This window comes from Myotis nattereri, assembly GCF_964212035.1.
Source record: "Myotis nattereri genome assembly, chromosome: 15".
NCBI lineage: Eukaryota > Metazoa > Chordata > Mammalia > Chiroptera > Vespertilionidae > Myotis > Myotis nattereri.
In genome coordinates, this window is record NC_138090.1 from 39,792,593 (window position 1) to 39,816,673 (window position 24,081).

Here is a 24,081-nt window from a genome sequence, read left to right on the forward strand (position 1 = left end):
CGGACATCCACTTGGTCTGCCTGCCCTCTGACGGCCTGAGGTGGTACTGCAGGGACTGTCAGCTGGCGCCCGCAATGAGAAACAGAAACTGAGCCAGAACGGAGGATCTCTGAGTTCTTGCCGTTTAATTTCTTCGGGGTCTCGGATGTTCAGGTCCTAGGGGTCTGAATCCCCAGTTCCTTTGGGGACTCAGACATCAGGAATTCAGATCCCCAACCCAGAGGTCAACGAAAGAAAGACAACTTCTCTTGGAGCCAGGCCTCGGTGAGGTCATCAGTGGTGCGGATTTCAAACACCTGGGCGGGGAGAGTTCTCAATATCACGACCCATTCAGGAACTGAGAGAGCAAGGCTCCAGCCCCTTCCTCCCTCAGACCCAGGAGGCTAGACTCCCTGACCCCTCCTCCCTAACACTCTGGGATCCTCGGCCCCAGGCCCAGACCTTTGTGAGCTCTGCAGTCTGCACCAGTCTGTTTTTACTCCCTGCATACATCATCTGTTGTTCGGGCTTGCAGCCTGCATGGGAAAGGGAGAAGGAAACATAACTGGGGGATCCTGGGGTATTCACCAAGGGGCCAGTAATCTCCTGCAGGCCCTGGAGTTTTCTAAGGGTCCTAGGAGCTGTTCTAAGGAGTCCCAGTTTTCAGTTTTATCTAGGGCTTGAAGTTATTCTGAGGGTCCTTGGAGATGGGACCCTCAATATAACTCCCAGACAGGAGTTTCTAGGTTAAAAAAAGAAAAAAGGATTACTTACACATCTTGGGACTGAGGAGGATGGGTTGGGCTCATGAGAAATCTAAGCCCCCAACTTCCATGCACTGCCCTCCCAGTACTCACCAAGTCACACACACACTCACACACACCTGCACTCTCAAACACTATCTTACACACCCCACACAGAATCTAAGACCCTATTCTCAGGATGGGTAGAGCTGAGTCTCACCCACAGGGCTGGAGAAGATGAAACACAAGGGGTAGGACACTCGGCCATCTTCGTGCACATACTTGTAGCTGTAAACCACGAACCTACACCAGTGAAAAGGAATTCAAATTCAGGACTTCAATGCCAATTACCTAAGTCTACAACCTTGAAATCTTGCATGAATCTGAGAACCTAGGGTTAACAACTGAGACTGAAGGTACTGGCCTCAAACACAATAAATGATTAAAAATAACGATAATAGTAAGTGCTAAATAGAACTACCATATGATCCAGCAATTCCACTTCTGAGTATTTATGCAAAGAAAATGAAACACAAATTTGAAAAGATATATGTACCCCATGTCCATCACAGCATTATTTACAATAGCAAAATATGGAAACAAACTAAATGTCCATTGATGAATAAATGGATAAAGGAGATGTGGTTTATACATACAATGGAATACTATTCAGCCATTAAAAAGAAAGGAAATCCTGCCATTTGTGACAACATGGATGAAACATTGAGACGTTATGCTAAGTAAAATAAGTCAGACAAAGAAAGACAAATACTGTTATGATCTCACATTTGGAATTAAAAAAAATAAACAAAAAATCAAGTTCATAGATACAGAGAACAGATTGGTGGTTGCCAGAGGGAGGGGGGTTGGTGGTGGGCAAAATGGGTGAGGGGGGTCAAAAGGTACAAACCTCCAGTTATAAAATAATAAGTCATGGGGATCTAATGTACAACATGGTGACTATCTATATATATAAACGGCTAATATGCAAAGTGTCCCCTAGGGAGTTCAACCTGGAGTTCAATGGCTTGCTATGACGTGCGCTGACCACCAGGGGGCAGTGTGGAACAAAGGAAGGCCCTGGCTGGCAGCTGGAAGGCCCCAATCGGCCCTGATCGCCAGCCAGGCCTAGGGAACCTACCCATACACAGATTTCATGTACTGGGCCTCTAGTAATTAATAATACCGTATTACATATTTGAAAGTTGCTAAGAGAGTAAATCTTAAAAGTCCTCATCACAAGAAAAAAAATGTTTTTGTAACTATGTGTGCTGACAGATGTTAACTAAATTTATTGTGCTGATCATTTCACTATATATACAAATATCAAATCACATTGTACACCTGAAACAGTAATGACATATACAGTAATGTCATATGTCAAATAGACCTCAATGAAAACATTTTAAAAAGAAAAACATAATGGCTTAAAAAAATAGTCAGTGCTGCCCTGGCAAGTGTTCCTAAGTGGTTAGACCGCTGGCCCGCACACCAAAGGTTCATGAGTTCAATTCCTGGTCAAGGGCACATACTTGGGTTGCAGGTTCAATCTGGGCCCCAGTTCAGGCACCTGCAGAAGGCAACTAATCAATGTGTCTCTCTCACATTGATGTTTCTCTCTCTCTCTCTCTCTCTCAGTCTTTCTCTCTCTCACCTTCTCTCCCTCCCACTCTCTCTAAAAGTCAATGGAAAAATATCCTTAGGTGAGAATTAACAAAACAAAACAAAAAGTCAGTGCTTATTAACTCACAACAACCTTATGATGAAGTTGCTATTTTATCCCTATACTACAGATAGGATAATTGAGGCCCAGAGAGGTGAAGTCACTTGCCCAAAGGTCTATGGGTACGTTTGAACCTAGACTATAAATGCTCAACCACTATGTGATACTGTCCAGCTGGGGCTGAGACCAGGCCTGCCTACATAACTTGCCACGCTCAGTGCTAACTGAAAATTGGGGGCCCTTGTTCAAAAGACAAGAGAAAAACTTCTTCCTTTCTTCTGCAAGCTTTGCTATCTTGGACATGGGAACACTTGAAAGGGGAGTGCAGATGCTTACAGGCACACTCTGGAACTTTCATTCAGGAGCAGGAGGTGTCTGACCCTAACCCTCCTGGAATCTGCACTCAGGCCCCCTGCCAGGGCATCACTGGGTGGTGCAGGGAGTGGATAGAGAACCGGTCCAGGGCTGGAGGTGGCACTGCCCCAAGCCCTAGCACATGCTCTATTGTCTCAGAAGACTTCATAAAAAAACACAAATTCAAAGATAAAACTATAAAGGATTTCTAGACAGCAGGCAGCCGCAGAGCATTACCTCCCACATTCGAGGCTGTCTTCCGGATATGGGGCCCTTTGGGACTACACTTGTCAGACACCCAGGAGCTGGTTCTGGCTGGGATGGAGGCTCAAAATCCTCAGGCACCCAAAATTCACCTCAGGGGAGAGGGAAATCTAAACAGACCGGCTACCATAGAAGTGTCAAAGTGTTCCTCCACTCACAAAAAGCACCAGACTTACGTGGCTTCCCACAAGCTTTTCCCCAATTGTTAAATGTCAAATAATTTATTTGTTACCAGAAATATTCTGCAGCATTACAGAGGAAGGACATTTTCTTTCTTTTTATTTAATGAAGCGAGAGCAATGTTAAGGCCGAAACCTATCAAGGTTTGTATTTTTAAAAAAGCAAGCTCTAATTTCACATATGAGTATCAATGTAAAATTCTGCAACAAAATATTAGTATACTGTACACAAAGTCCTAGGATAAGAACTCTTGGCCTCAAACACAGAGATCCCAAGCTGGTGAATAGGACTGGAGCCCAAGCAGCCCCTCAGTCTCCACCCCCATCATCACCCTCTCCCCATGGCCTGGCCCTCCTGTTCCTTCCCCCAGGATACCTTGGCTGTCTTTCTGGCAGCTCCATTTTTAGTTCCTCTGGAGAAATGTTCTGGGGGAGGAGGGAAAAAACAGAAGAAAATATTGCCATTAAACAAGTATTTATTATGTGCCAAGATACTGGTCTAATTAACACACATGGACTAATTCATTGAGCTCTTCCATAACTCTGTGGGGTAGGTCCTATTATTATCCCTACTTTACAGGTGAGCAAGCTGAGGCCCAGAGGTGTTAAGACACTGGCCCTAGATTGCACAGCAACTCTGAGCAGAGGAGTTCAAATATGAATCTGGGTTTAAATCATAACCACTTTACTATACCTCCTTTCAGAAGACCAGAGGGAGCCCAAATCCTAGCCAATCCCCCTCCCCTGTCAAACAGACTGTCTCCATAGGCACCCCCCTAAATCCTTACCACAACACTATGAAGGAAGCCCCATTATCATTCCCATGTTATAGATAAAGACAGTGAGGCCAAGAGAGGGTAAGGTTATATATCATAAAGGATGTCTGCTAACTTTTTATTAACTTATCTGGAAATTCTTTAAGTGCCAATAAAGTATTATCATTTTATTGAGCACTATGTACCAGGCTTTCTAAACCCATTACAAAGAGTAAATCATTGAATCCACAAACAACCCCATGAGGTCGGTACTGTTATCTCCATTTCATAGATGAGGAAGCAGAGACCCATACAGTCTCTTGCCTAAGATCACATCTGAGCGGGGACTTGACCTCCAGGTCTTTCTGGCCCCCAATGCCAAACCCTTGGGTCTCCCAGCCCCACCCACTTCTGGGAGGTCCCATCCACCCAGCCCCTCACCTGAAATTCTTCCTCCAGCACCACCATCTGCCGGTCTTTGTCCACCTTCACTAGGGAGGGATGGCACACAGGGTTTAGTGAGGACACCCCTTCTAACTCAGTGACTCTAGCCCAGCCCTCGTCGTATGTCCCCACCTCCCTCCCATCCTTCCAGGGAAAAGGACACTCACTTATTATGGCTGCATTATCTGTCTCTTTTCGAAAGCGGAATTTCCTCAGCTTTTCCTTTAGCTCTGGGTCCACCTCGCACACCACCAGGGAGTCCGACTGCAGCAGAGCCCAAAAAGCGCTGAGCAGGCCTCGCCTCAGTCCCTGCCCCCTGCCCAAGCCTCAGTGCCTCTATCTAATAACGAAGAGGAATGCTCTGACAGCCCATATGAGGCCTTCATGACATGAGGAAAGGCACCTTTTCCCCAAGCAGACGCTGCCCCTCACCAGGGCACATACTTGGATTGTAGAGCAGAGGCCAAATTCCAGCCCTCCAGCAGGTATCCTTGGGCAAAACTCAAGGAAACCCCGAGATCTATTTACCTGGGGCTAAACCAGGAACCACCATCTCTCTTTCCCCAGCCTGGTCCTTTGCCACAGTGGGGGTCCCCTTCCCAGCCCCTTTTCTCCAACACACAGCCTGACCTTCACCCAGGCATCCTCCCAGCCCCAGACCCACCCCAAACGACCCCTGGCCCCCTGACCATGACTTTTCTGTCCACAGGCCTCTTCTTTTCTCAGTTCCGCTGTCTTCTAGGGGTGGGGACGAGGGCTGGGGAAAGAAGGGGGGCAGGGTGTGGGGTAGGGGAAAGGTTTCATACAACACCACATCCTGTTTATGCCCATTCTGGGACAACTGCTGCAGAAGGCTCCTCCCCCTCCTTCCTTCCCCTAATCTGCCAGGACCTCCGAGCCTTTGAAATCACCTAGACTGGGGTTCAAATGCTGCCTTGCTATGTGACCATCGCTAAGGAACTTCACCCTCTGATTCAGGATTATTGTGAGGATAAAATAGCTTCACATGTCTCCAGGCATGGTGGACATTCTCCCACACAAAAGATAATAATGAGCTCTTTATCTCCTCCCCTCCTCCAGGAAGCCTTCCTGGATTTCCCCCCACTTAGAGTATTTTAACTCGAGCTGAAAAGGGGAGCTGCTAGTCAAACTGTCACCTATTATGTTGATGGGGAAATGCAGAGGACACAGGAGACACCATAGCAGCAGAGTAATGATGAATTTCTTCCCGAAGTTATTCAGCCTCACAGGCTTTATAATGGCCCCTACAACAATGGTGTTCAGTCTTGTCAGACTAGGACCCCTTTTTTATTAAGTGTTTTGTATTGCTTCCTGTCTCATCCTGAAATGAAATTCCTGGATAATGTACCCTACTTACACACATACGTTTTTTTAAAAAATCAATATAATGTTCTGTCATATAAAGGAGAAATGAAAAAGTAATTTATAGGAAAGCCCTATGCATTTCAGTAAGGAAATACAAGCAAACAAGAGAATTTTTGCAGATCCCAGCCCCATAATGGCTGCTTCCCTCCATAGTAGTGGACAAGCCTTTCTATTCCCCACTACCTCACACTGGATCCCACCCCTTCATCCACTTAAGGGCATCACTGCAGCTATCCCCCATCTCCCAGCATCATCATATTCCCATCTCTCCTGGATCTGTCCCTCAGATAGGCAGTGTTACTTCTTCCATCTTAAAAACTATAAACCCTATCTCCTGCCCAGCCACTGCCCATTCGTTTCCTTCCCTTTTCAGCAAAACTTCTTGAAAGCATTGTTTACGCTTGCTATTTGCAATTTCTCTTCCCAATTTTCCCTTCTAGTCTCTCCCAGCAGACTCTCACTCCTGTCCGTCTCCCCTGACAGGGCCACCAATGACCTGTATGGTGCTAGACCTCATGGTCAATTCTCATTCTTCTTCTGACACCATCATTGCGCCCTGCGCTCCGGGCTTTTTTCACTTGGCTTTCAGGGTACCACCCTCCCCAGGTTTCCCTCCGACTCCCGTCTGCTCCTCCTCCTGACAGTGGAGTGCCCCCTTCTCTTTCCCATCTACCTTCCTCCCTCCCTGTTCTCCTCAGTCTCTTGCCTTTCAAAGAGGTTACCTTAATAATTTCTCCATCTGGGCATGCCCCCCACCTCTACCAGTGGTTCTCAATCTTCCTAATGCCGCGACCCTTTAATACAGTTCCTCATGTTGTGGTGACCCCCAACCATAAAAGTATTTTCGTTGCTACTTCATAACTGTACTTTTGCTACTGTTATGAATCGTAATGTAAATATCTGATATGCAGGATGTATTTAGGCGACTCCTGTGAAAGGGGTCGCGACCCACAGGTTGAGAACCGCTGCTCTAGACTCTTACATCCAGTGGCCAACCTGACATCTCCACCTGGACATCTTGGAGTCATCCTTGACCCTTCTCCTTCCTTTGACAACATACATTAGAACTTGTCAGCTTAGACCTTCCAACTGCAACCAGAACCTGCCCACTTCTCCCCCTCCACAAACCATACCCTGGTCCTGCCACCTTCATCTTCTGCCTGAACACTTAAAGCAGAAAGGAGTGAAGCCCCCTTCTCCCCTCTGCACTGTTTCCCTACTCCCCTTTTCCCACACTCTAATCTTCACAGGATTACCAGCAGGATCCTTATAAAACCCAAGTCAGATGACATACTGCCTCTCTTAAAACCCTCCCATGGTGCTCATATTATTGGGGTAAAAGCAAAAGCCCTTTCAGTAGCCTTTAGAACGAAATTAGCTGCCATCCCCGCTCCTCCATTACCTCTTGGACCCTGTCTTCCACTACTCTCCCCTGTGCTCACTGCAGCTACTACGCTAGCCTTTGTGATTCTGTGAATAATCCCGCCCCTGGGCCTTTGCCCTTGCCATTAACTCAGGAACCCTCTTTCCCTCATGGCTCACCCCTTAATTCCTTCAGATTCCTATTCAAATCCCATCTGATGAAAGAGGTCTTTCCTCATCTAAAAGAGCACTGACCCCATTTCTCCATCCTGTCAGCTTGCTTTATTTCTCTCCATACACTTATCACCTAGTTACACTGTGTTTATATATTGTTTGTGCCCCACCTCCCAATCACGTAGGCTTCCTGACGACAGCTGTTTGTCTGCCTTGTTCATTGTTGAAATTCCAGTCAGTGCCTTAAGCAATGCATGGCACCTATTAGGTACAGAAGGAAGATTATGGAATGTATAAGTGAAGCAGCATGTATGGTGCACACTCTGTCTGGTGTGAAAACTCTTGCTTCGGCGACGGGGTCGTGGATGGGGCTTGTGCCATCAACCACCCTGGCTTGAAATGGCCTTTCCTCACAGCATCGTGATGCCACCTCTGGTTTTCCTCCGCTCTGCTGCTCCTTCTCAATCTTGGTTGATTTCTTTGCTCAAACCTTCCAGGTCCCGGTTTCCTCAGGGTTCTGTTGGGTCCTGGTCTCCATGCATCCTCCGCACCCTCCCCAGCCTAGGTCAGTAATTCCCACAGCTTCAATTACCCTCTTTGATGACCCTCGAATCTTGGTTTCCAGCCCCAATTTCTCTCTTAAGCTTCCGACACAGGAGTTGTGCAGTCTCCTGGACCCTGCTGCTGGGTGGCCCACACTGGGCTCAGAATCTTTACAGTCTTTTCTGGATCGCCTCCAGCCAGACGGCTTTATCTTAGATGTCTGCCTCCATCGCCTGCTGCAGCCGCCCAGTCCCCCGCCAGCCAGTTCACTCGCCATCCTCCCGCGTACCTCCTCCCCTTCCCACAGCCTCGCCGTCCTGCAAACGCCCCCCTCCCATCCCTGCTGCTTCCCTGCACTCGTCCCCAGTTGTATTCTCTCCAATATAAGAGCCAGCGGCTTCTTTCCAAACCCCCAACTCACCATGACTCTTCCCAGCGCGTAGCGCCCAAAGGACAAGTCCAAATCCCCTCGTGGCCAGACGCCTGGCGGCAGCTCCCGCCCCATCCCCCCTGCCTAGAACTCTACACTGCACCCCGACTGCACCCCCCGAGTTCCTCTAACAAGCCACGTCTCAGTCACCTGAGAGCCGTCTGTGCAGTTCACCCCGAGCCAGGGAAGCCTGCAGAATGAACCGACAGATTACAACAGCCGGAGCAACGACTCCCATTTATTGATGGCTGCCTCTGTGCCCAGCACTGTGCATGCATGGCCTCTTCCGGTCCTGTTCTGCTTGAGAGAGAAGCAACAGGCTCAGAGAGGGGTGTGCTGAGAGAGCGGAGACTCCGGAAGCCCAGCGCCCACAGGGACTGTCGGGGGCACCGCCAGGCCAAGACGTCCGGCGGGGCGCGCCGCCGGGCGGGAGCGGCTTGGACGCCAGAATCAGGAATTGTGACTTCGCGCGAGGCCGCTGAGGTAGGCGGCACGGCACTGCCCCCTGCCGGCCGGGAGGCCCAGTGCGGGCTCTGCCGGGCCCGTCACCCGTGGCAACGCCGCGCGCGCCCCGCCCCTTCCCCTCCCGTGGGCCGCCTGACCGTCAGCCTCCCGACCGACCAATCCCACGGAGCAAGAGGCGGGCCTCCCGGGCCTTGTCCAGCCCCCGGAGCTCCCCTCGCCGCCAAGACCCGGCCTTCCTCCGCGCTCACCGCCCGTTGGCGGGTGCGCGGTTCGTCACCGCGGCCTCTGCTAATGCCGGCGCGCGGCGGTTCCGCCGGGGCGGGACCAGGGGCGGTGACGCACGGCGCGGTGACGCAGCGCGACGGCGGCGGCGGCGGCGGCGGCGGTGGTCGGTGCGGGAGGAGGGAGGGGAGCTCGCGGGCTGGAGAGCGGGCGACGGCGGTGGCGGTGGCCTGAGGAGGCCCGAGCGGCGGCGGCGGCGGCCGAGGCGGTGAGTCGCGGGCAGGGTCGGGCGGCCGGGGGCCGCGGCGGGTCGGGGCGCGCGGGTCTCACCTCAGGGCGTCCCAGGCCGCGCGGGCGGCCCCGCCCCCTCAGGGACCCCGAGCCGCGGGTGGCGGCGGGCGCGGAGCGCGGGCCTGAAGGGTCGCGACCCCTGCGCGGAGCCCCCACCCCGGCCTCCGAATGGCTCCCACAGGCCGTTCGGAGCTTCCCCCCAGATCCCCTCACATCCTCGGAATCGACCCCCACGTCCGCCTCAGACGCCTCCTTGGAGGGCGGTCCCGGCGACCGCAGAGACCCCGACACTCCCCTCCCACCCCGTCCGCCGTCCCGGCTCTTCCCGGGGTCCCACCCCTCCATTCCCACAGGTTTCTCCGGAGACTGCCCTGGGTCTTGGAAATCGGCCTCAGAGAACCCGCTGTGGCCCCGAGGCCGCTGCCGGGTATCCAGCATGTGTACCCGAGGTCTCCTCCCTGCGAAACCCCGAAAATCTCCCCTCAGAGTGTCCCTCAGATCCCCTCCAGACCTGGGCATTCCCGAAATCTCCCCCAAAGGCCGACTTCACGCAGCCTCCCCGGCCTTCCCTCCCCCCGCCCCAGGAATTTACCCTCCCGCCTCCCCATCCCAGAAGTCACTCAGAACCCCAAATCTCACAGCTGCCACCCCGACTCCTTCAGAGTGCCCAGATGTGCCCTGAAGATCTTCCTCAGTCTCTCACATCTCTGGAGAACTCTCCTTCCACGTTCCAAAACCCCCTTCCAAACCCCTTTTGTGTATCCTAAATCTGTCCCAGTAATCCACACCAAATGTTCCAAATATTTCCTTTAGAAGTTTCTTCAGCCCCCCACCCCCCCATTACTTCAGGTGAACTTTCCCGCACCCACACAAGCCCTGTACATCCTAAGGCCTCTCGGGACCCTCTGAGGTGCGGCTGCCCGGGGTCCCCTGCCTCACCCTGGGGGCCCCTGCCTCACCCCGGGTCCCCTGCCTCACCCCGGGTCCCCTGCCTCACCCCGGGTCTCCTGCCTCCCTGCCGCTGCAGGGGCTTTCCCGCCCGCCGAGGCCTCTGGCTCCCTCAGCGTGGCCGTCGGCGCCTGCTCTGAGGAACCCTCTGCCCCCGTCTACCCTGGTGGCTTCCCCTGGGAAGACCCCCTCCCCGCTGCCCTTTGAGGACTCGGCGGGGTTCTGGGCCGGGGTTCCTCTCAGACCACGCCTCCCAGGCCCCGAGAACCTCCCCACGATGCCCGCCTGAGTCAGCACCTTGCAGGATCCTCAGAACCTCCTCGGGTCCTCCCTCCGCCCAGAAACCTTGTTCAGGACCCTCCTGGGCTCCACTCCCTTTAGCACCCTCTCGTCTCCATTCTCTCTCCTCTGAAATCAACCCGAGAGGGCCTGTGCAGATCTGAGTCTCCTCACCCATCATCCCTTCCGAGGCCCCAGCATCCTCCAGACAGCCGTCCCCAGAGGCTCCATGTCCCCTTTCAATAAGGCTTTTAAGAGACATGCTCCACCCCTTGAAGTCCCAGTCCTCAAAGACCTTTCAGGCTGTTTTTCTTAGGTTCCATCCTCAGAGACCCCTCCTCCCTTCAGAGATGGCAGGACCCTTATCACCCTCCTTAGAGACTCCTTGGGGACTGCCCCTGTTTTCCTTCCGGAAGCTCCCACCTTCCTACTCCCCTCCGACGGCCTCCTCACGAAGGAAGCTCTTCCCCTATAGTAATGGGCCTCAAAGTGTGCTCCCTGGACCAGCAGCGTCTGCATCGCCTGGGAATTGCTAGAAATGCATGTTCTTGGGCCTTACTCCAGTCCTACCGAGTCACAAACCTGGGAGTCGGCCCGCAGCCTGATTTCAGGAGCCCTCCTGGTGATTCTGACGCGTGCTCTAGTTTGAGAACCACTGCCTCACAGAGAATTTCCCGCTCCCCACAGAAAGCCCGAAAGATGCCTACTGTGCCCTCCTGCCCACTCCTGTTTTCCTGGGAGCACTCTTTGTGCAGTACCCACCCTCCAGAAAGACCCCTTCAAAACGCTTCTAGCTTCTCCACAAAGTTGCCCCTGAGCAATTACTTCAGATTCTACTTTTAAATGGTTTCGTTTCAGATCTTCCTAGGACTTTCTCCTCTGGCTTCCCCTCCACACCAGTCTTTGGTGCTTCTGCTTCAAATTGCTATCTCCTCAAACACATGTCCATCTCTTCTATCTACTCATCTGTCCTTCTCCGCAGAGGCACCCTCCCCTTAGGACACCTGCAAATCCTCGTGCTCTGTGTCTTACTGCCCAGAGCCCTTTATTGTACTTCCTAGAGCACCACTCATCATCATCTTTACAGTTTTTCACCCACCCTCACTGGACTCGGAGTTTGGGAAATAGTGGGGATGTGTCTTGTTAGTCTCTGAATCGCACAAGGTGGGATCTGCCCTCTGTAAATTATTGGGAATCATTGGAGCACAGGCAGCTCTTATGTTTGGCTAGAAATCTCTAAATTTCTCAGATCTCACACCTCATTCAGGTTCAGCACACCTTCCTCCCCTCCCCCTCCTCTCTTCTCTCCACCTAGCCCAAGGAGAGGCTCTCTGCGCCAACTGCTCTATCTGTGGGACTTTTCTTTGTCTTTCCTCCTAATTCCGAGCTACCCAAGTCCTATTTGTGGTGACCTGCCTCACCCCATCCTACTTGACTTCTCAGCCCTCCTTTGGGCCCTCAGCTTTCTCTAAAGGATTCTGTTTCTCTCTAGGGTCAAGAAGAGGAAACAGAAATCACAGGGTAAACACTGGGGCCTGCCTTCAGGGAGCTCCCAATACAGTAAAGAGGTTGGGCAGGCACACAGGGCAGAACATGAGGTACAAATTATATGTTGTAGAAATTCAGCAGTGAGAGATTGCTTTTCTCACTAAGATGAAGTGAAACTCAGCACTTTATCTGGAAATACTTCATAGAAAAGGTGGTATTTGGGCTGGGTGATATTCCATAGGAATTGGGACAATGACAGCTAGCCTTCCAAAGAAAGGAAACAGCTTCTGCAATGGGTGGAAGACAAGAAAGTGTCTTCATCTCTCATCCATGGCATCTCTTCTCTTCCCCTAAAGGACAACGATGAAAGAAAAGAGATTTCTCCCATCTGCATTGTATTTGCCAGCTGCACTTTAGTGACCCAAAGAGCAGTAATACTAATGACTACTGTTCATTGAGTTGTTATTATCTACCAGTCACCATTTAAGTGCTTTACATGTATTGTCTCACAGGACCTATGAGGTAGGTAAACTACAATTATCCTCATTTTATAAAGGATGAAATTGAGTGCAGGTGGAACAAATAGAAGCTCTCTGGCCCCTGTCTGTCCCAAGATGATAGTGTCTGGAGTCAGGGAGTTGAATTTTATGTTCTGATAGGGTTGGGAGCAATAGGGCATTGTAGTGTAGTGGCTAAGTATGCAGACTTTGGAGCCAAAAAGGATTTATATCCCATATTATCACTTACCAGTTTTGTGACGTAGGGCAAGTTACTTAACTTTTCTGGTCCTCAGTTTTAACAGTTAAAAAATGAAGGTAATTGCCCTGACCGGTTTGGCTCAGTGAATGGAGCGTTGGCCTGTGGACTCAGGTGTCCCGGGTTCTATTTCGGTCAAGGGCATGTACCTTGGTTGCGGGCACATACCCAGTGGGGAGTGTGCAGGAGGCAGCTGATTGATGTTTCTCTCTCATCGATGTTTCTAGCTCTCTATCCCTTTTCCTCTCCCTTCCTCTCTGTAAAGAATCAATAAAAATATTTTTTTAAAAATGAAGGTAATAATGATATCCTACTTCATAGAATTATTATAAGAATTAAGTAAGTTAATACATATAAAGTACTTAGGACAATGCCCTGCACATAAGTTCTAAGTGTTAACAAAAAAGGAAAAACAAAACAAACCTCATATCAGCCAGGACTCTAAAGACTTAAGTGATGGAACCTTAGTTCAAACTAGTTTAATCAAAAAGAAGAATTAATTGATTCTTGTTGCTAAAAAGTCCAGAGGTAGGATGCTTCAGAACTAGTTACATCCAGGAGTTGAAACAATTCAATAATCTCTCTCCATTTCTTCACTGACTTAGCTTCATCCTCAACAGATTTCTGCTTTGTGATGAAAAAGGCTCTCAGCAACCCTAGGCTTAAATCCTACATCCTTAGCAGCCTCAGTGGAAAGAGAATTCTTTCCTCAGAGCCCTTAGTTTGAAACGGTCCTTCCCTGAATAAATGTGAGATGATGACAGAAGATCCTTAGGGACGTTTAACCTGGCTCTTTAACCTGGAACTGCTCACTTGTGGAGCCAGATAAGACTGTGATTCCATCCCATTACCTTTCTGAGCATCAATGATAGTCCCCTTCCTCAGTGTTTCCCTAGCCCCAATCTGTGCTTGTTTGGATCCAGAGAGAGTTTATGGCTAGCCTGACCCAACCAGACTTTCCTTTGGGATCTCACTTGGAAAATAGAAATGAGATGAAATGACTGGCATGGTTTGGTGGTAGCCTCGAGGCAGAGGAATCCAGGAATACTGGTGTTCAGTTCCCTACGTCAACTTTGGGTTTTTAGGGCCCGCAACTTTGTAAGAGAGTTAAGTAGTGAGTTGATTTTGTTTTGTTTGGGTGCAAATTTGTTGAATAGAGTCTAGTTGAGAACAAGTCACAGAACAGCAGAACATGCAAGTCTCAAATATCTCTAGCAATTAAACAATTTATGGAGATACTTTTCTAGGTACTAGAGACGCAGCAGTGAATGAAAAAGTCAAGGTCTTGGATCTCATGGACCTTATATTCTGATGGGTGAGAGAATATATAAACAAGTAAATCAAGATAATGATATGTGCTGTGAAGAAATTAAAACAGTAATGTGAATGAGGGTGAGGATGGCCACTGTATACAAAGTGGTCAGAATTGGCCTCTTTGAGGAGGTGACAGTTGAGCCTAATAGCCTAAAAGATGAGAAGGCACCAGTTGTGGATGATCTGGTTCGTGGGGCAACCTAGTCCAAGCATTGTTACATGTGGAGAAAGAACTGCTGCAAGGTGGGGAAATTTTTCACAATTTCATAGGACTTGGTGATGGCATTAGAAAAAGAAGAATCCAGCATGATGGCCACAACACTATGAGAGTATTTATGCCTGACAACTCTAAGAGAATAGCTATTTTTAACTACATTTTACATATGAGAAAACAGGTATAGCAAGATGAATTCATTCGCCCAAATTAAGGAAGGCAGTAGGTGATAGGGTTATATTTCCAACCCAGGCCATCTGGTCCCAGAGCCACTTGAGTTTTGGGGAGAAAAAAGGCAGGAGGGCATGTTTAACTGACATTAAGAAAAAAGAATTATCGCCCTGTCTGGGTAGCTCAGTTGATTCAAGCTTTGTTCCAATACACCAAGGTTGTGGGTTCAATCCCTGGTCAGGGCACCTACAAGACTCAACAAATGAGTGTGTAATAAGTGGGAGAACAAATCAGTGTTTCTCTCTTCTCTAAAATAAAGTGTGTCTGTTTAAAAAGGAAAAAAGTTATCAAGACTCAATGACTAGATCTTATGGAAGAAGAAGAAGGGAAGGAAAGTCAAAGAGTTTTAGAGGGAAGAGGTGGCATATTTAGGAGTGGAAGAAATAAAGGAGACAGCAGTACGTTGAAGGGAGGTAGGGGTTGATATGGGACACCAGCTTCTCTACTTCAGGGTTTCCCAGAGCTCTCTAGGCCGTTATTTCCAGGAGGCTGTGCCTGGCCTCACCTCTCCTTCCCTTTCCCAGGACCATTTACAAAAGCCTCATACTTGGCTGAAGCAATAGTGTACATATTTTGTGTACATATTTCAGGAGTTTCTGAAAATACTAATTGGTGGTGGTGGTGTTAATCGCACCTGAGGATTCTTTTCCATTGCTTTTCAGAGAGAGAGAAACATTGATGTGAGGGAGACACATTTATTGTTACCTCCTACACGCTCCCCAGCTGGGGGCAGGGAGCAAACCTGCAGTCCAGGTACATGCCCTTGACGGGGAATTAAACCCAAGACCCTCTGTGCGCAGTCTGATGCTCTAATGAGCATGCCCCCCAAGGCTGGTTGGTTTTTATAAGAGGGACACTGGGCTCCCTCGGCTTCTGACATTCTCCTGTTCTTCTCAGGTCAGAATAGTGAGTTAACCTTAGGTAACTAGCGTATTACCTTATTCATGAAGTGTGAGTTAATCAAAGGCCTCGGTCAGTGGTTGGCAAACCGCAACTCGCGAGCCACATGCGGCTCTTTGGCCCCTTGAGTGTGGCTCTTCCACAAAATTCCACGTGCGGTATTTTAAATATGAGGGAAGCTTTTCTCAACAAATTCAGAAACAGCAAAGCGATGTTAGCCTTTGTTAAAAAAAACCTCTCAATGCTACTGTAACAGAATTAAATTTTTCTCCCTTTAATATTGACATTGGCAACTTTGAAATGCAATTGCTGGATTTAAAAAACAACTGTGGAGCTCGAAATTTGAACGTCTTTGTGCTGATATGGAAATATTAGAGAAAAACAAATGTGAACTTAGTTCACAGCACAAGTGGTCTGCTTTGAAAGACCTGGAGAAGGAAGATATGTTGATTTTTAACACCTGGAATAGTATTCCTGACTCATATAATCAACTGAAAAAACTAGCGTTTGCTGTTCTTTCCTTATTCGGGTCTACATATTTATGCGAACATTTTAAAGCATGAACCTTATCAAGAGTAAATTAGAAGTCGTCTTATTGATGAGAACCTGGAATCGTGCCTAAAATTAAAAACAACAACATACGAACCTGACTTACCCAAACTTTCCAAGGAGATGCAAGGCCATTGTTCACATTAGTGTTTGTCAGTCATTGTCATGATTTAATTTTATGGATATTGTAAGGTAAATTGTAAGGAATTTAATTTTGTCAATAAATAATATTGTTTTAAGTATGATATCAGGTTTTATTCAACGTACCTATAGTTTAACTAAGACTTAAAACTTTAAAGTTTATTAAGTTAATTTTAGGGAACGTTGTGGAGTGAAAGAAGATGTAGTGTTGAGGATTGAGCAAGGTATGTTGAGATCATTTGGACATATAGAGAGGATGAACGAAAGGAGATAGACGAACCAAGTATACAAGACGAGTGTGGATGGGAGAGTTGGAAGGGGTCGACCTCAGCGTACGTACCTCAGTCAGATTGAGGACGTTTTTAGCAAAGGCCAGCTTAGGAGTACCCTAATTAAGTTAATAACAATGTACCTACCTATATAGTTTAAGTTTAAAAAATTTGGCTCTCAAAAGAAATTTCAATCGTCGTACTGTTGATATTTGGCTCTATTGACTAATGAGTTTGCCGACCACTGGCCTAGGTAGGTGCTGAAGAAGGGCTAGGAATGTGTAGGGAGGCTAAGGATGCCTCTTATTTATCCAGAGATATTGGCATTAAATGGCGTACCCTTCAGCCCAACTTTCTAGGCATTGGAATAGAAATTACAGGAGACTAGCATTATTCTCAGGAACAGCCAAGAGTTACAAAGACAGACTGCCTGGCCTTGAAAATCTCAGCTTAGTTGTGTGCAGTCTTGGATAAATGCCTTAACCTATGCGTCAGTTTTTCCATCTGTAAAATGTGGATATTATATACATATATAAGACAGATATAGAATATATATAGTTTTAGATCAAATGAGCTCTTCCATGGAAAGCTGTTATCACAGGGTCTGGGACCTGACAATATATGAAGATACGCCAAGCATCATGCTAGGTATTTTTATATACATTGTTTCATTTCATTCTTACAACAAGCTTTACTGAGGAGGAAACTGAGTTACTTGCCACAGGTTACACAGCAAGTATGTATCAGCATGAGAGCCCAGATTTCAGCAGGTTTGACACACTCCACAGTGTTGCTCTGAATGTGTAGAGTTGACTTCGAGTGGTGCCTGCTCGAGATGTGGGCTGCTTCTCACTCTTTGGGGCCAAGGAAGGAGCTTAGAGGGCACTTTTTTCCTGGAAACTTTAGCCAATTTTTGGCTCCATTTCCTACCCTCCAGGGTTGGTAGATGCTTCCCAAGAAGGTTACTTGGTCCCATGGAGACCAGTTATGGCAGCAATATTGTTGGGCTTTTTTGAGAGACTGCTGTAGACATTCCACTCTCATATCTTTCCTCAAAGGCAGGGAGTCATTTTTGGTCACATGAAGACAGAAGAGACCAGAGCAGTAGTGAATTGTTCTGTATGGGAACATCAAGGCTTTTTCAACTTTAAATGTTAGAAACCCAATTCAAACTAGCCTCAGTCAAAAAGAAATTTTTTGGTCCATGTAATTAAAAAAATGTTAGGTTAGGGGGCTTTAGACTTGCTGTGTGCAGGTTTTCAAATGTGAACAGGTCTCCATTTTCCTCCCCTAATTTCTTGATTCGGCCTTCATCTTTGTTGGCTTCATTCTATGTCAGGCTCTCACTGTGAGGTAGCAGAAGTGGCAACCAGTAGCATCAGGAGAGGTGTAATCTGGGCAACCCTAACAGAGAACATGTTTTCCCCAGGGGCTCCAGCAAAAGTTCAAGGAGGACTTTTCCTTGTCTAGGCTTTACTCCATGTCTACTTCTGGATCCAAGAAGGGCAGTTAATTTCCAAAGGGATCTTATGGGGCTGGTACTAGAAGATGGGAATGCATATTTGGCAGGCAGATCCACCAAAATCCATCACAGTAAGATGCCTTGGAATAGTCAATGCTGGTGCCTCTCCCTTGACCCATCTCACCAAGCTAGGTCTTACTTTCTCACTGCTGCCAGGCACCCAGGATATTGAGGTAATTGATAGAAAAAGGCCATCCAGTCATCATCCAGAGCAAACATCTTTCGGTCCAGAGCATAGGAATTCCTCCTTTAAAGGCTGATTTTTTTTTAACACTATATTCTTAAAACTGACTGTTAGCCTAAAGCCCCAGGGTTTATTGAGAACTGTCCAACCTATTCTTGGGTACTAGATCCTCTCCATCAGTCATGTTTCTTGAGTAGCGGGGTGGCTTGAAGGTGTGAATCAGAGAGGCCTGAGGGAGGGATAGTTATCAGGAGACTTCTGGTCTTTTCTCTGTATGTGTCCATCTAGTCAAAGGACCATAAGCCACAGGCTTTGTTCTGTATAGTTGCTATTTTAATGCGAATTAATTTCCAACATTTAAAAGTAGAGGAATTTTATTTAAAATTACAGATTTCTGGTTTCTCTTTAAAAAAATAAATAAAAGACCTAACAGTACTAGACCCACATTCCCCCATGGCACCAGTTAATTAGAGCTAAACTGTGACTTCTCCCTTTAGACAGGTTATGTGCTTTCCAGCTCACCATAGTCTTCACCAGCCTACTGTTTAAAACCTGGCGGTGTAAAGCCTCATGTTTGAGACCCCACTCTGTTCCAAGGCTTTGCTTCTAGCATTTGACTTGTGGAAAGAAGCTGGGTTGATGTGCAGTTAACAGTTTATTTGGGACACACAGTGCTTTTGCTTAGGAAAAGTAACAACTCAATAAAAGAGTTTATGGAAAAGAATGTGTACAACTTAGGTCTGTTTGTGGGTTTGGTCATCTTTTGCAGTAAATGCTGTTGGCATATCAAACCTCCCATCACAAATGTTCCCTCTGAAATAGTAACATGTCTTCTATCTTATAAGTTGCTGTCCAGTGAAGGAATCCCTCCCACTCCCGAGGGATGTTCATTCAGCCTCCGCTTGACCACTTCCAGCAGCCAGAGAGCGTATCACCTCCTCCCGTGGCAGCCAGCTCCATTCTTGGACAGAGAACATTATTTTAAAGTTTTTCCTTACATTAAGGCTGTCTCCAGGCACGTGAGCTACCACTCACCTATCCTGCATCCAGGGCAAGCACTGATAATCAGTACTCTTTCTCACTGAGCCAGAAAGTAACATGTACCCTTAAAACTTTAAAAATTAAATTAAATTCCTCTAAAATTTATAGAAGTAATATGTGTTTACTTGTAACTAGTGAAATAGTAAAAAGTTATGTTGAGAGTGTTAATAATGCCTCCTTTCCAAGGTAACCAGTGTGAACAGCCTTAGGGTCTATCCCTTTATACATTTCTCTATATTCATATATACATATGTGTACATATATTCAGATATGATATATAATGGTTTTTGTATATGGCTTTTTTTTTTCTTTTTACAAAAAAATGACATCACATTGTACATATTACTATGCAGCTTATGGACATTACTCCAGGTCAGTAAAGATCAAACACTATATAAAGATTTTTTTTGTATTGTGCTATCAAAATCATTTTTTTAAAATATATTTTTATTGATTTCAGAGAGGAAGGAAGAGGGGAGAGAGATAGAAACACCCCCAACTGGGGATCAAGCCCACAACCCGGGCATGTGCCCTGTCCAGGAATCAAACCGTGATGATCTGGTTCATAGGTTGATGCTCAACCACTGAGCCACCGTGGCCGGGCAAGCATATTTTTAATAGCTACATAATATCCCATTCCTTGAGGTATGCCCAAATTATTAATCATTCCCCCATCGTTTCATTGCTCCAGGATCCTTCTCACCACAGTGCTCCAGGCAGCTACTACCAGTGAATTTGAGTTAGCCTGAGAAGTAAAACCTATTTTGTCATGTGTGATCCATCTAGCTTATTTCACACATTCTATCTAGAGAATAGAGCAGACAAGCTCAAAGATCCAAGTGAATCTGTTCTGAGGCAAGACTAGAACTGAATTTTCTTGACTTTCAACATTTCCCATATCCTGTGTTGCCTCTCACTTAGAAATGTCTACCCAGGTTCTCCTCGAGTAAGTAAGTAAATCTAATTCCTCTTCTGTGTGCTACCTCTTCAGATATTTGAAGTCAGTTATGAAATTGCTCCTGAGTCTTCCCTTCACCAGGAGAAATTTCCTCAATGCCTTCAAATTTTTCTCTCACGATTTTCGAATCCCTTTGCCATCCTGTGGGCCATTCTTTCTGTCTTCTCCCCCAGGGCTGTAGAAATCCCAAGTGTGACTTCCATGCTCACCTTTTTTATCCATTCATTTGTGAACATCTTCTATGTGTCAGTCATTGTCTGGACTCTGAGTGATGATGGTATAGCTTGTATTTTGGGGGGAAGAGAAAAATAACAAATATAAATTAGATGGTATTTGAGGGTGCTGAATTATATAGAAATGAAATACTTTTAACATAATAGAGTGACTGAGAGTGAGATTGGTCAGGGAAGATCTTTCTAAGGAAGTGACATAGAGCTAAGACCTAAGTGATAAGTAGGAGCCAGCTATAGATAGGTCTTGGGGAAGAGGATTCCAGGAAACAAGAAAGAACTTGATACAAGATAAGTTGGAGAGGCCACAGGAACCTTTCAGGGTCCTGTAGGACAAGATAAGACGTTCAGGTTTAGTGTAAGCTTTATTTAAGTGCAATGGGAAGTCATTGAGGATTTTAAGCCAGGGAGGCAACATTTGATTTCCCTTTTAAAAAGATTTTGGAGGTTCTATTTTCTTCCACACTTGTTTTTTATATCCAAAGGATTGATAGCCAGGCCAGTTTGCTCTGTTCAGTTGTCTCACAGAGGATTGTTGAGGTTAGTCACAGCCATTGTCAAGTGTACCTCGCAGCCTTCCTCAGCAGAAGCATGAAAGTTCAAGGAGATGGCAGTAGCTCCCTAAGACCTGAGCACAGCAGCTTCAATAGATCTTTGTATGGAGTTCTCAGTCCTCTTGGCAGCAAGAGGGGGATGGAGCTGAATATGGTTTGAGGGTAGAGGCAAGGGAGTGATAGCAAGAAAGATGGGAAATGTGAATAGGGACCCGGAGCTGGAAACAGTTAGAAAAAGGCTTCAGAGTAGTGTCCACAAACGAGTCAACTGAAGAACAGGCCTGTTGTCTTGTCTGTCCAGTTGACACAGCTCCTTTATAGTTCCTGCCTAAGATGAATTTGGACACTTTCTTACTTGGGAGTTTTTGACTTTTGAAGTGTCCCCCTTGTCCTCAGATTGACATCCCCTTGACTTTTAGGTGACATCCTCAGATCTCTGGGAGCCAAAGGGACTTCACCACCCAGAGCACTTTGGTCAGGGTTAGTCTTCAGGGGAATGAAGAAGGGAGCTGGAAGAGATTCACCTCAGAGTAGAGATAGATGGGATCTTAAAATCAGAGTTGCACCTTTTCTAGAGTAAGAGCTAGAGTGGAGGATGTGACCCCCCGCCCCCCCCAGCCTGTTTGAGATCTCTGAAAAGGCCTCTCTATCCATACCCTTACCCTTAGGTACTCAGACAATTACTAATCAGGTATTCACATACCTGAGATCTCCACTGGTGTCACCACCTCACCACCCACCCACATCCTAGCTTTGTAAGTCTTAGCTTGAAATAATATAAATACTTCATAGGATCCTTTCAGCAGGTGAGTAGTCATTTTGTCCAGATCTCAGAGGAGGTGGCCAGAGACCAACAAGGGCAGGGCATGTGTTTGGGGTCATATGCCTGTGTAGTCAAGTCACCTGGGGCCAGGTCTCCATTAATTCAGATTTTTTTCCTATAATGTGCAGCCTCTCCTATTTCCCACTTCTGGAAAACCTTACCAACTTACTCTCTGCTTTAAATTCACATCCTTTGGCTCTAGTCAGTTTGGCTCAATGGATAGAGTGTCAGCCTGCAGACTGAAGGGTCCCAGGTTCAATTCTGGTCAAGGGCACATGCCTCGGTTGCCGGCTTGATCTTCAGTAGGGGGCATGCAGGAGACAGCCGATCAATGATTTTCTCTCTCATCATTGATGTTTCGATCTCTCTCTCCCTCTCCCATCCTCTCTGAAACCAATTAAAATATATTAATAAATAAATTCACATCTTTTGGCCCTATGACAGCCAAGCCTGAGGGGTAGCATCTTAGGGTAGGTCTCTTGAGTCCTGATCAAGCCTTTTCTCTGGATCTGAAGATTGGAGGGATAGTTGGTTTAGTATCTGGTATTGGCTTCACCTTTCTCCTGGGAGCTCCACAGAGTGGATAGCCTGAAAGAGAAAGGCATGAAGACTCCTTCCCCACTCAGCACCAGGTCATTTCCAGCTCCTTCATTCTATCTGACCCCTTGCTTCCTTTTGCAGGAGCCTGGAGAGGTGTGGCTGGACCAAGACCTTCCCCGATGTGAGCAGGTTTCCTCCCCCCACCACCTATTGCCACCACGCCAGGGAACGTCCGTAAGCCCTGGCCTTCAGGGAAGAGGTAACAGGAACCCGGAGCCGAGACCATGTGACGGCGCTGGCCCTGGCCACCGCCGTACCCCCCACCCTGGCCCCAGGCCCGGCACCATGATGTTCCGAGACCAGGTGGGCATCCTCGCTGGCTGGTTCAAGGGCTGGAATGAGTGTGAGCAGACAGTGGCCCTGCTGTCACTTCTGAAGCGGGTCACTCGCACCCAGGCTCGCTTCCTGCAGCTCTGTCTAGAACACTCCTTGGCGGACTGCAATGACATCCACCTGCTGGAGTCAGAGGCCAACAGTGCTGGTAAGTGTCCACCCCCAGAGATGGGAGTAGGAGGGAGACCTAGAACAGGAACAGATGTCAGATGGTTGAGGAGGCCTACCCAACAATGGTGCTAAGAAATGTGGGTTCTAGATTTGGTGGGTGGGGAGTCCCTGACCTCCCAAATTATCATCATGGCTTTCCTGGGGCTTTATTGCTAATTATCCTCAGTCATGGAATGGGGGACTGCTGAAGGTGGGCAGTGCAAACTGGAAACTACCCACAGCAAAGGAAGAATCATGTAGGGTGGCTTGTCTGTGAAGTTGAAACAAACAGACTAAAGTCATTACCTATGAAAGAGGGATTGAAGGGGAGCATTAATTCATTTTTCAGGCTCTAGGACAGGGGTCCTCAAACTTTTTAAACGGGGCCAGTTCACTGTCCCTCAGACCGTTGGAGGGCCGGACTATAGTTTTAAAAAAAAACTATGAACAAATTCCTATGCACACTGCACATATCTTATTTTGAAGTAAAAAAACAAAAAGGGAACAAATACAATATTTGTATTTGCATGTGGCTCGCGGGCCGTAGTTTGAGGACCCCTGCTCTAGGACATCAGAGCTAGGAGGATATTTTAGAACTCTTCCAAATTTACAAGTCATCTTATACTATCCTTAACCCCTGAAAAATAAGTTGGACTTAAATCATAAACAGCTTCAAGAGAATATTGAATTTAAGATTAGTCCATTTCAGTTCCCTTACCACTCAGTAGAGCAGCGGTCGCCAACCTTTTGGACCTCATGGACCACCAGTGGTTGGTGACCGCTGCAGTAGAGAGTGCTCTGTCCCGTGAGGTTAGCACTGGTATGGGTAAGCCAGAATTTTCTAGAACCTCTCCCTAGGGCCCTGGGCATAAACAGGAGTCAGGTAAGAGAACCATCTCAAGAGACTCTGTTGAAGCCATTTTGGCCTTCTGGATCCCCACAGGCCTGATGGAGACCTGTTGCCCTTGGTAACAGGTGAGAGAGATGGAGGTGAGAGAAGAGGTCGAGTCATGCACACCTGAAAGCTACCTGGAGAGAGGGACCCCATGTAAAGTGTGTCTAGACCCTTCCCATCTTCTTCCCCATAATAATAGTTCACACTGAGCCCTTACAGCACAGCAAGCCAAGTACTGGCTTTACTTTTCTTTTTTTTTTTTTTTCCAGAGAGGAAGGGAGAGGAAGAGAGAGATGGAAACATCAATGATGAGAGAATCATTGATTGGCTGCCTCCTGCATACCCCTTACTGGGGATCAAGCCCACAAACTGTGACCTCCTGGTTCAT

General features: G+C 47.4%; 2 protein-coding genes across 3 annotated transcripts in view; one reads left to right on the plus strand and one right to left on the minus strand.

Annotated features, from left to right (window-relative positions):
• Positions 1–101: 101 nt before the first annotated feature.
• On the minus strand, positions 102–8,639 carry GMFG (glia maturation factor gamma). 2 transcript variants are annotated; one of them, XM_081106728.1, is made up of 8 exons: positions 8,487–8,639; positions 5,131–5,198; positions 4,609–4,705; positions 4,439–4,488; positions 3,619–3,668; positions 943–1,025; positions 442–515; positions 102–296 (listed from the first exon to the last, which is right to left on the minus strand). In XM_081106728.1, exons 2-8 carry the CDS (start codon positions 5,131–5,133, stop codon positions 225–227), a joined length of 429 nt encoding a protein of 142 aa, XP_080962854.1. In that variant the 5' UTR covers positions 5,134–5,198; positions 8,487–8,639; the 3' UTR covers positions 102–224. The 2 variants fall into 2 exon arrangements, with proteins under 2 accessions (XP_080962854.1, XP_080962855.1); XM_081106729.1 differs by lacking the exons at positions 4,609–4,705; positions 8,487–8,639 and having other exon boundaries at positions 5,131–5,171.
• Positions 8,640–9,182: 543 nt separating this feature from the next.
• SAMD4B (sterile alpha motif domain containing 4B) overlaps positions 9,183–24,081 on the plus strand; it is a 43,519-nt gene continuing 28,620 nt past the window's right edge. Inside the window, exons 1-2 of the mRNA XM_081106725.1 lie at positions 9,183–9,291; positions 22,397–22,796. Coding sequence (XP_080962851.1) covers positions 22,601–22,796 — 196 coding nt within the window. The 5' untranslated portion in view covers positions 9,183–9,291; positions 22,397–22,600. The remainder of the gene's footprint in view (positions 9,292–22,396; positions 22,797–24,081) is intronic.

Coding starts and splice junctions, on each gene's coding strand:
- GMFG (XM_081106728.1), bottom strand. Junction 3,669..4,438: donor TGCTGGAGGAAGAATTTCAG/GTGAGGGGCTGG, acceptor CTCCTCCCCCAG/AACATTTCTCCAGAGGAACT. Junction 516..942: donor CATCTTCTCCAGCCCTGTGG/GTGAGACTCAGC, acceptor TTTCCCATGCAG/GCTGCAAGCCCGAACAACAG.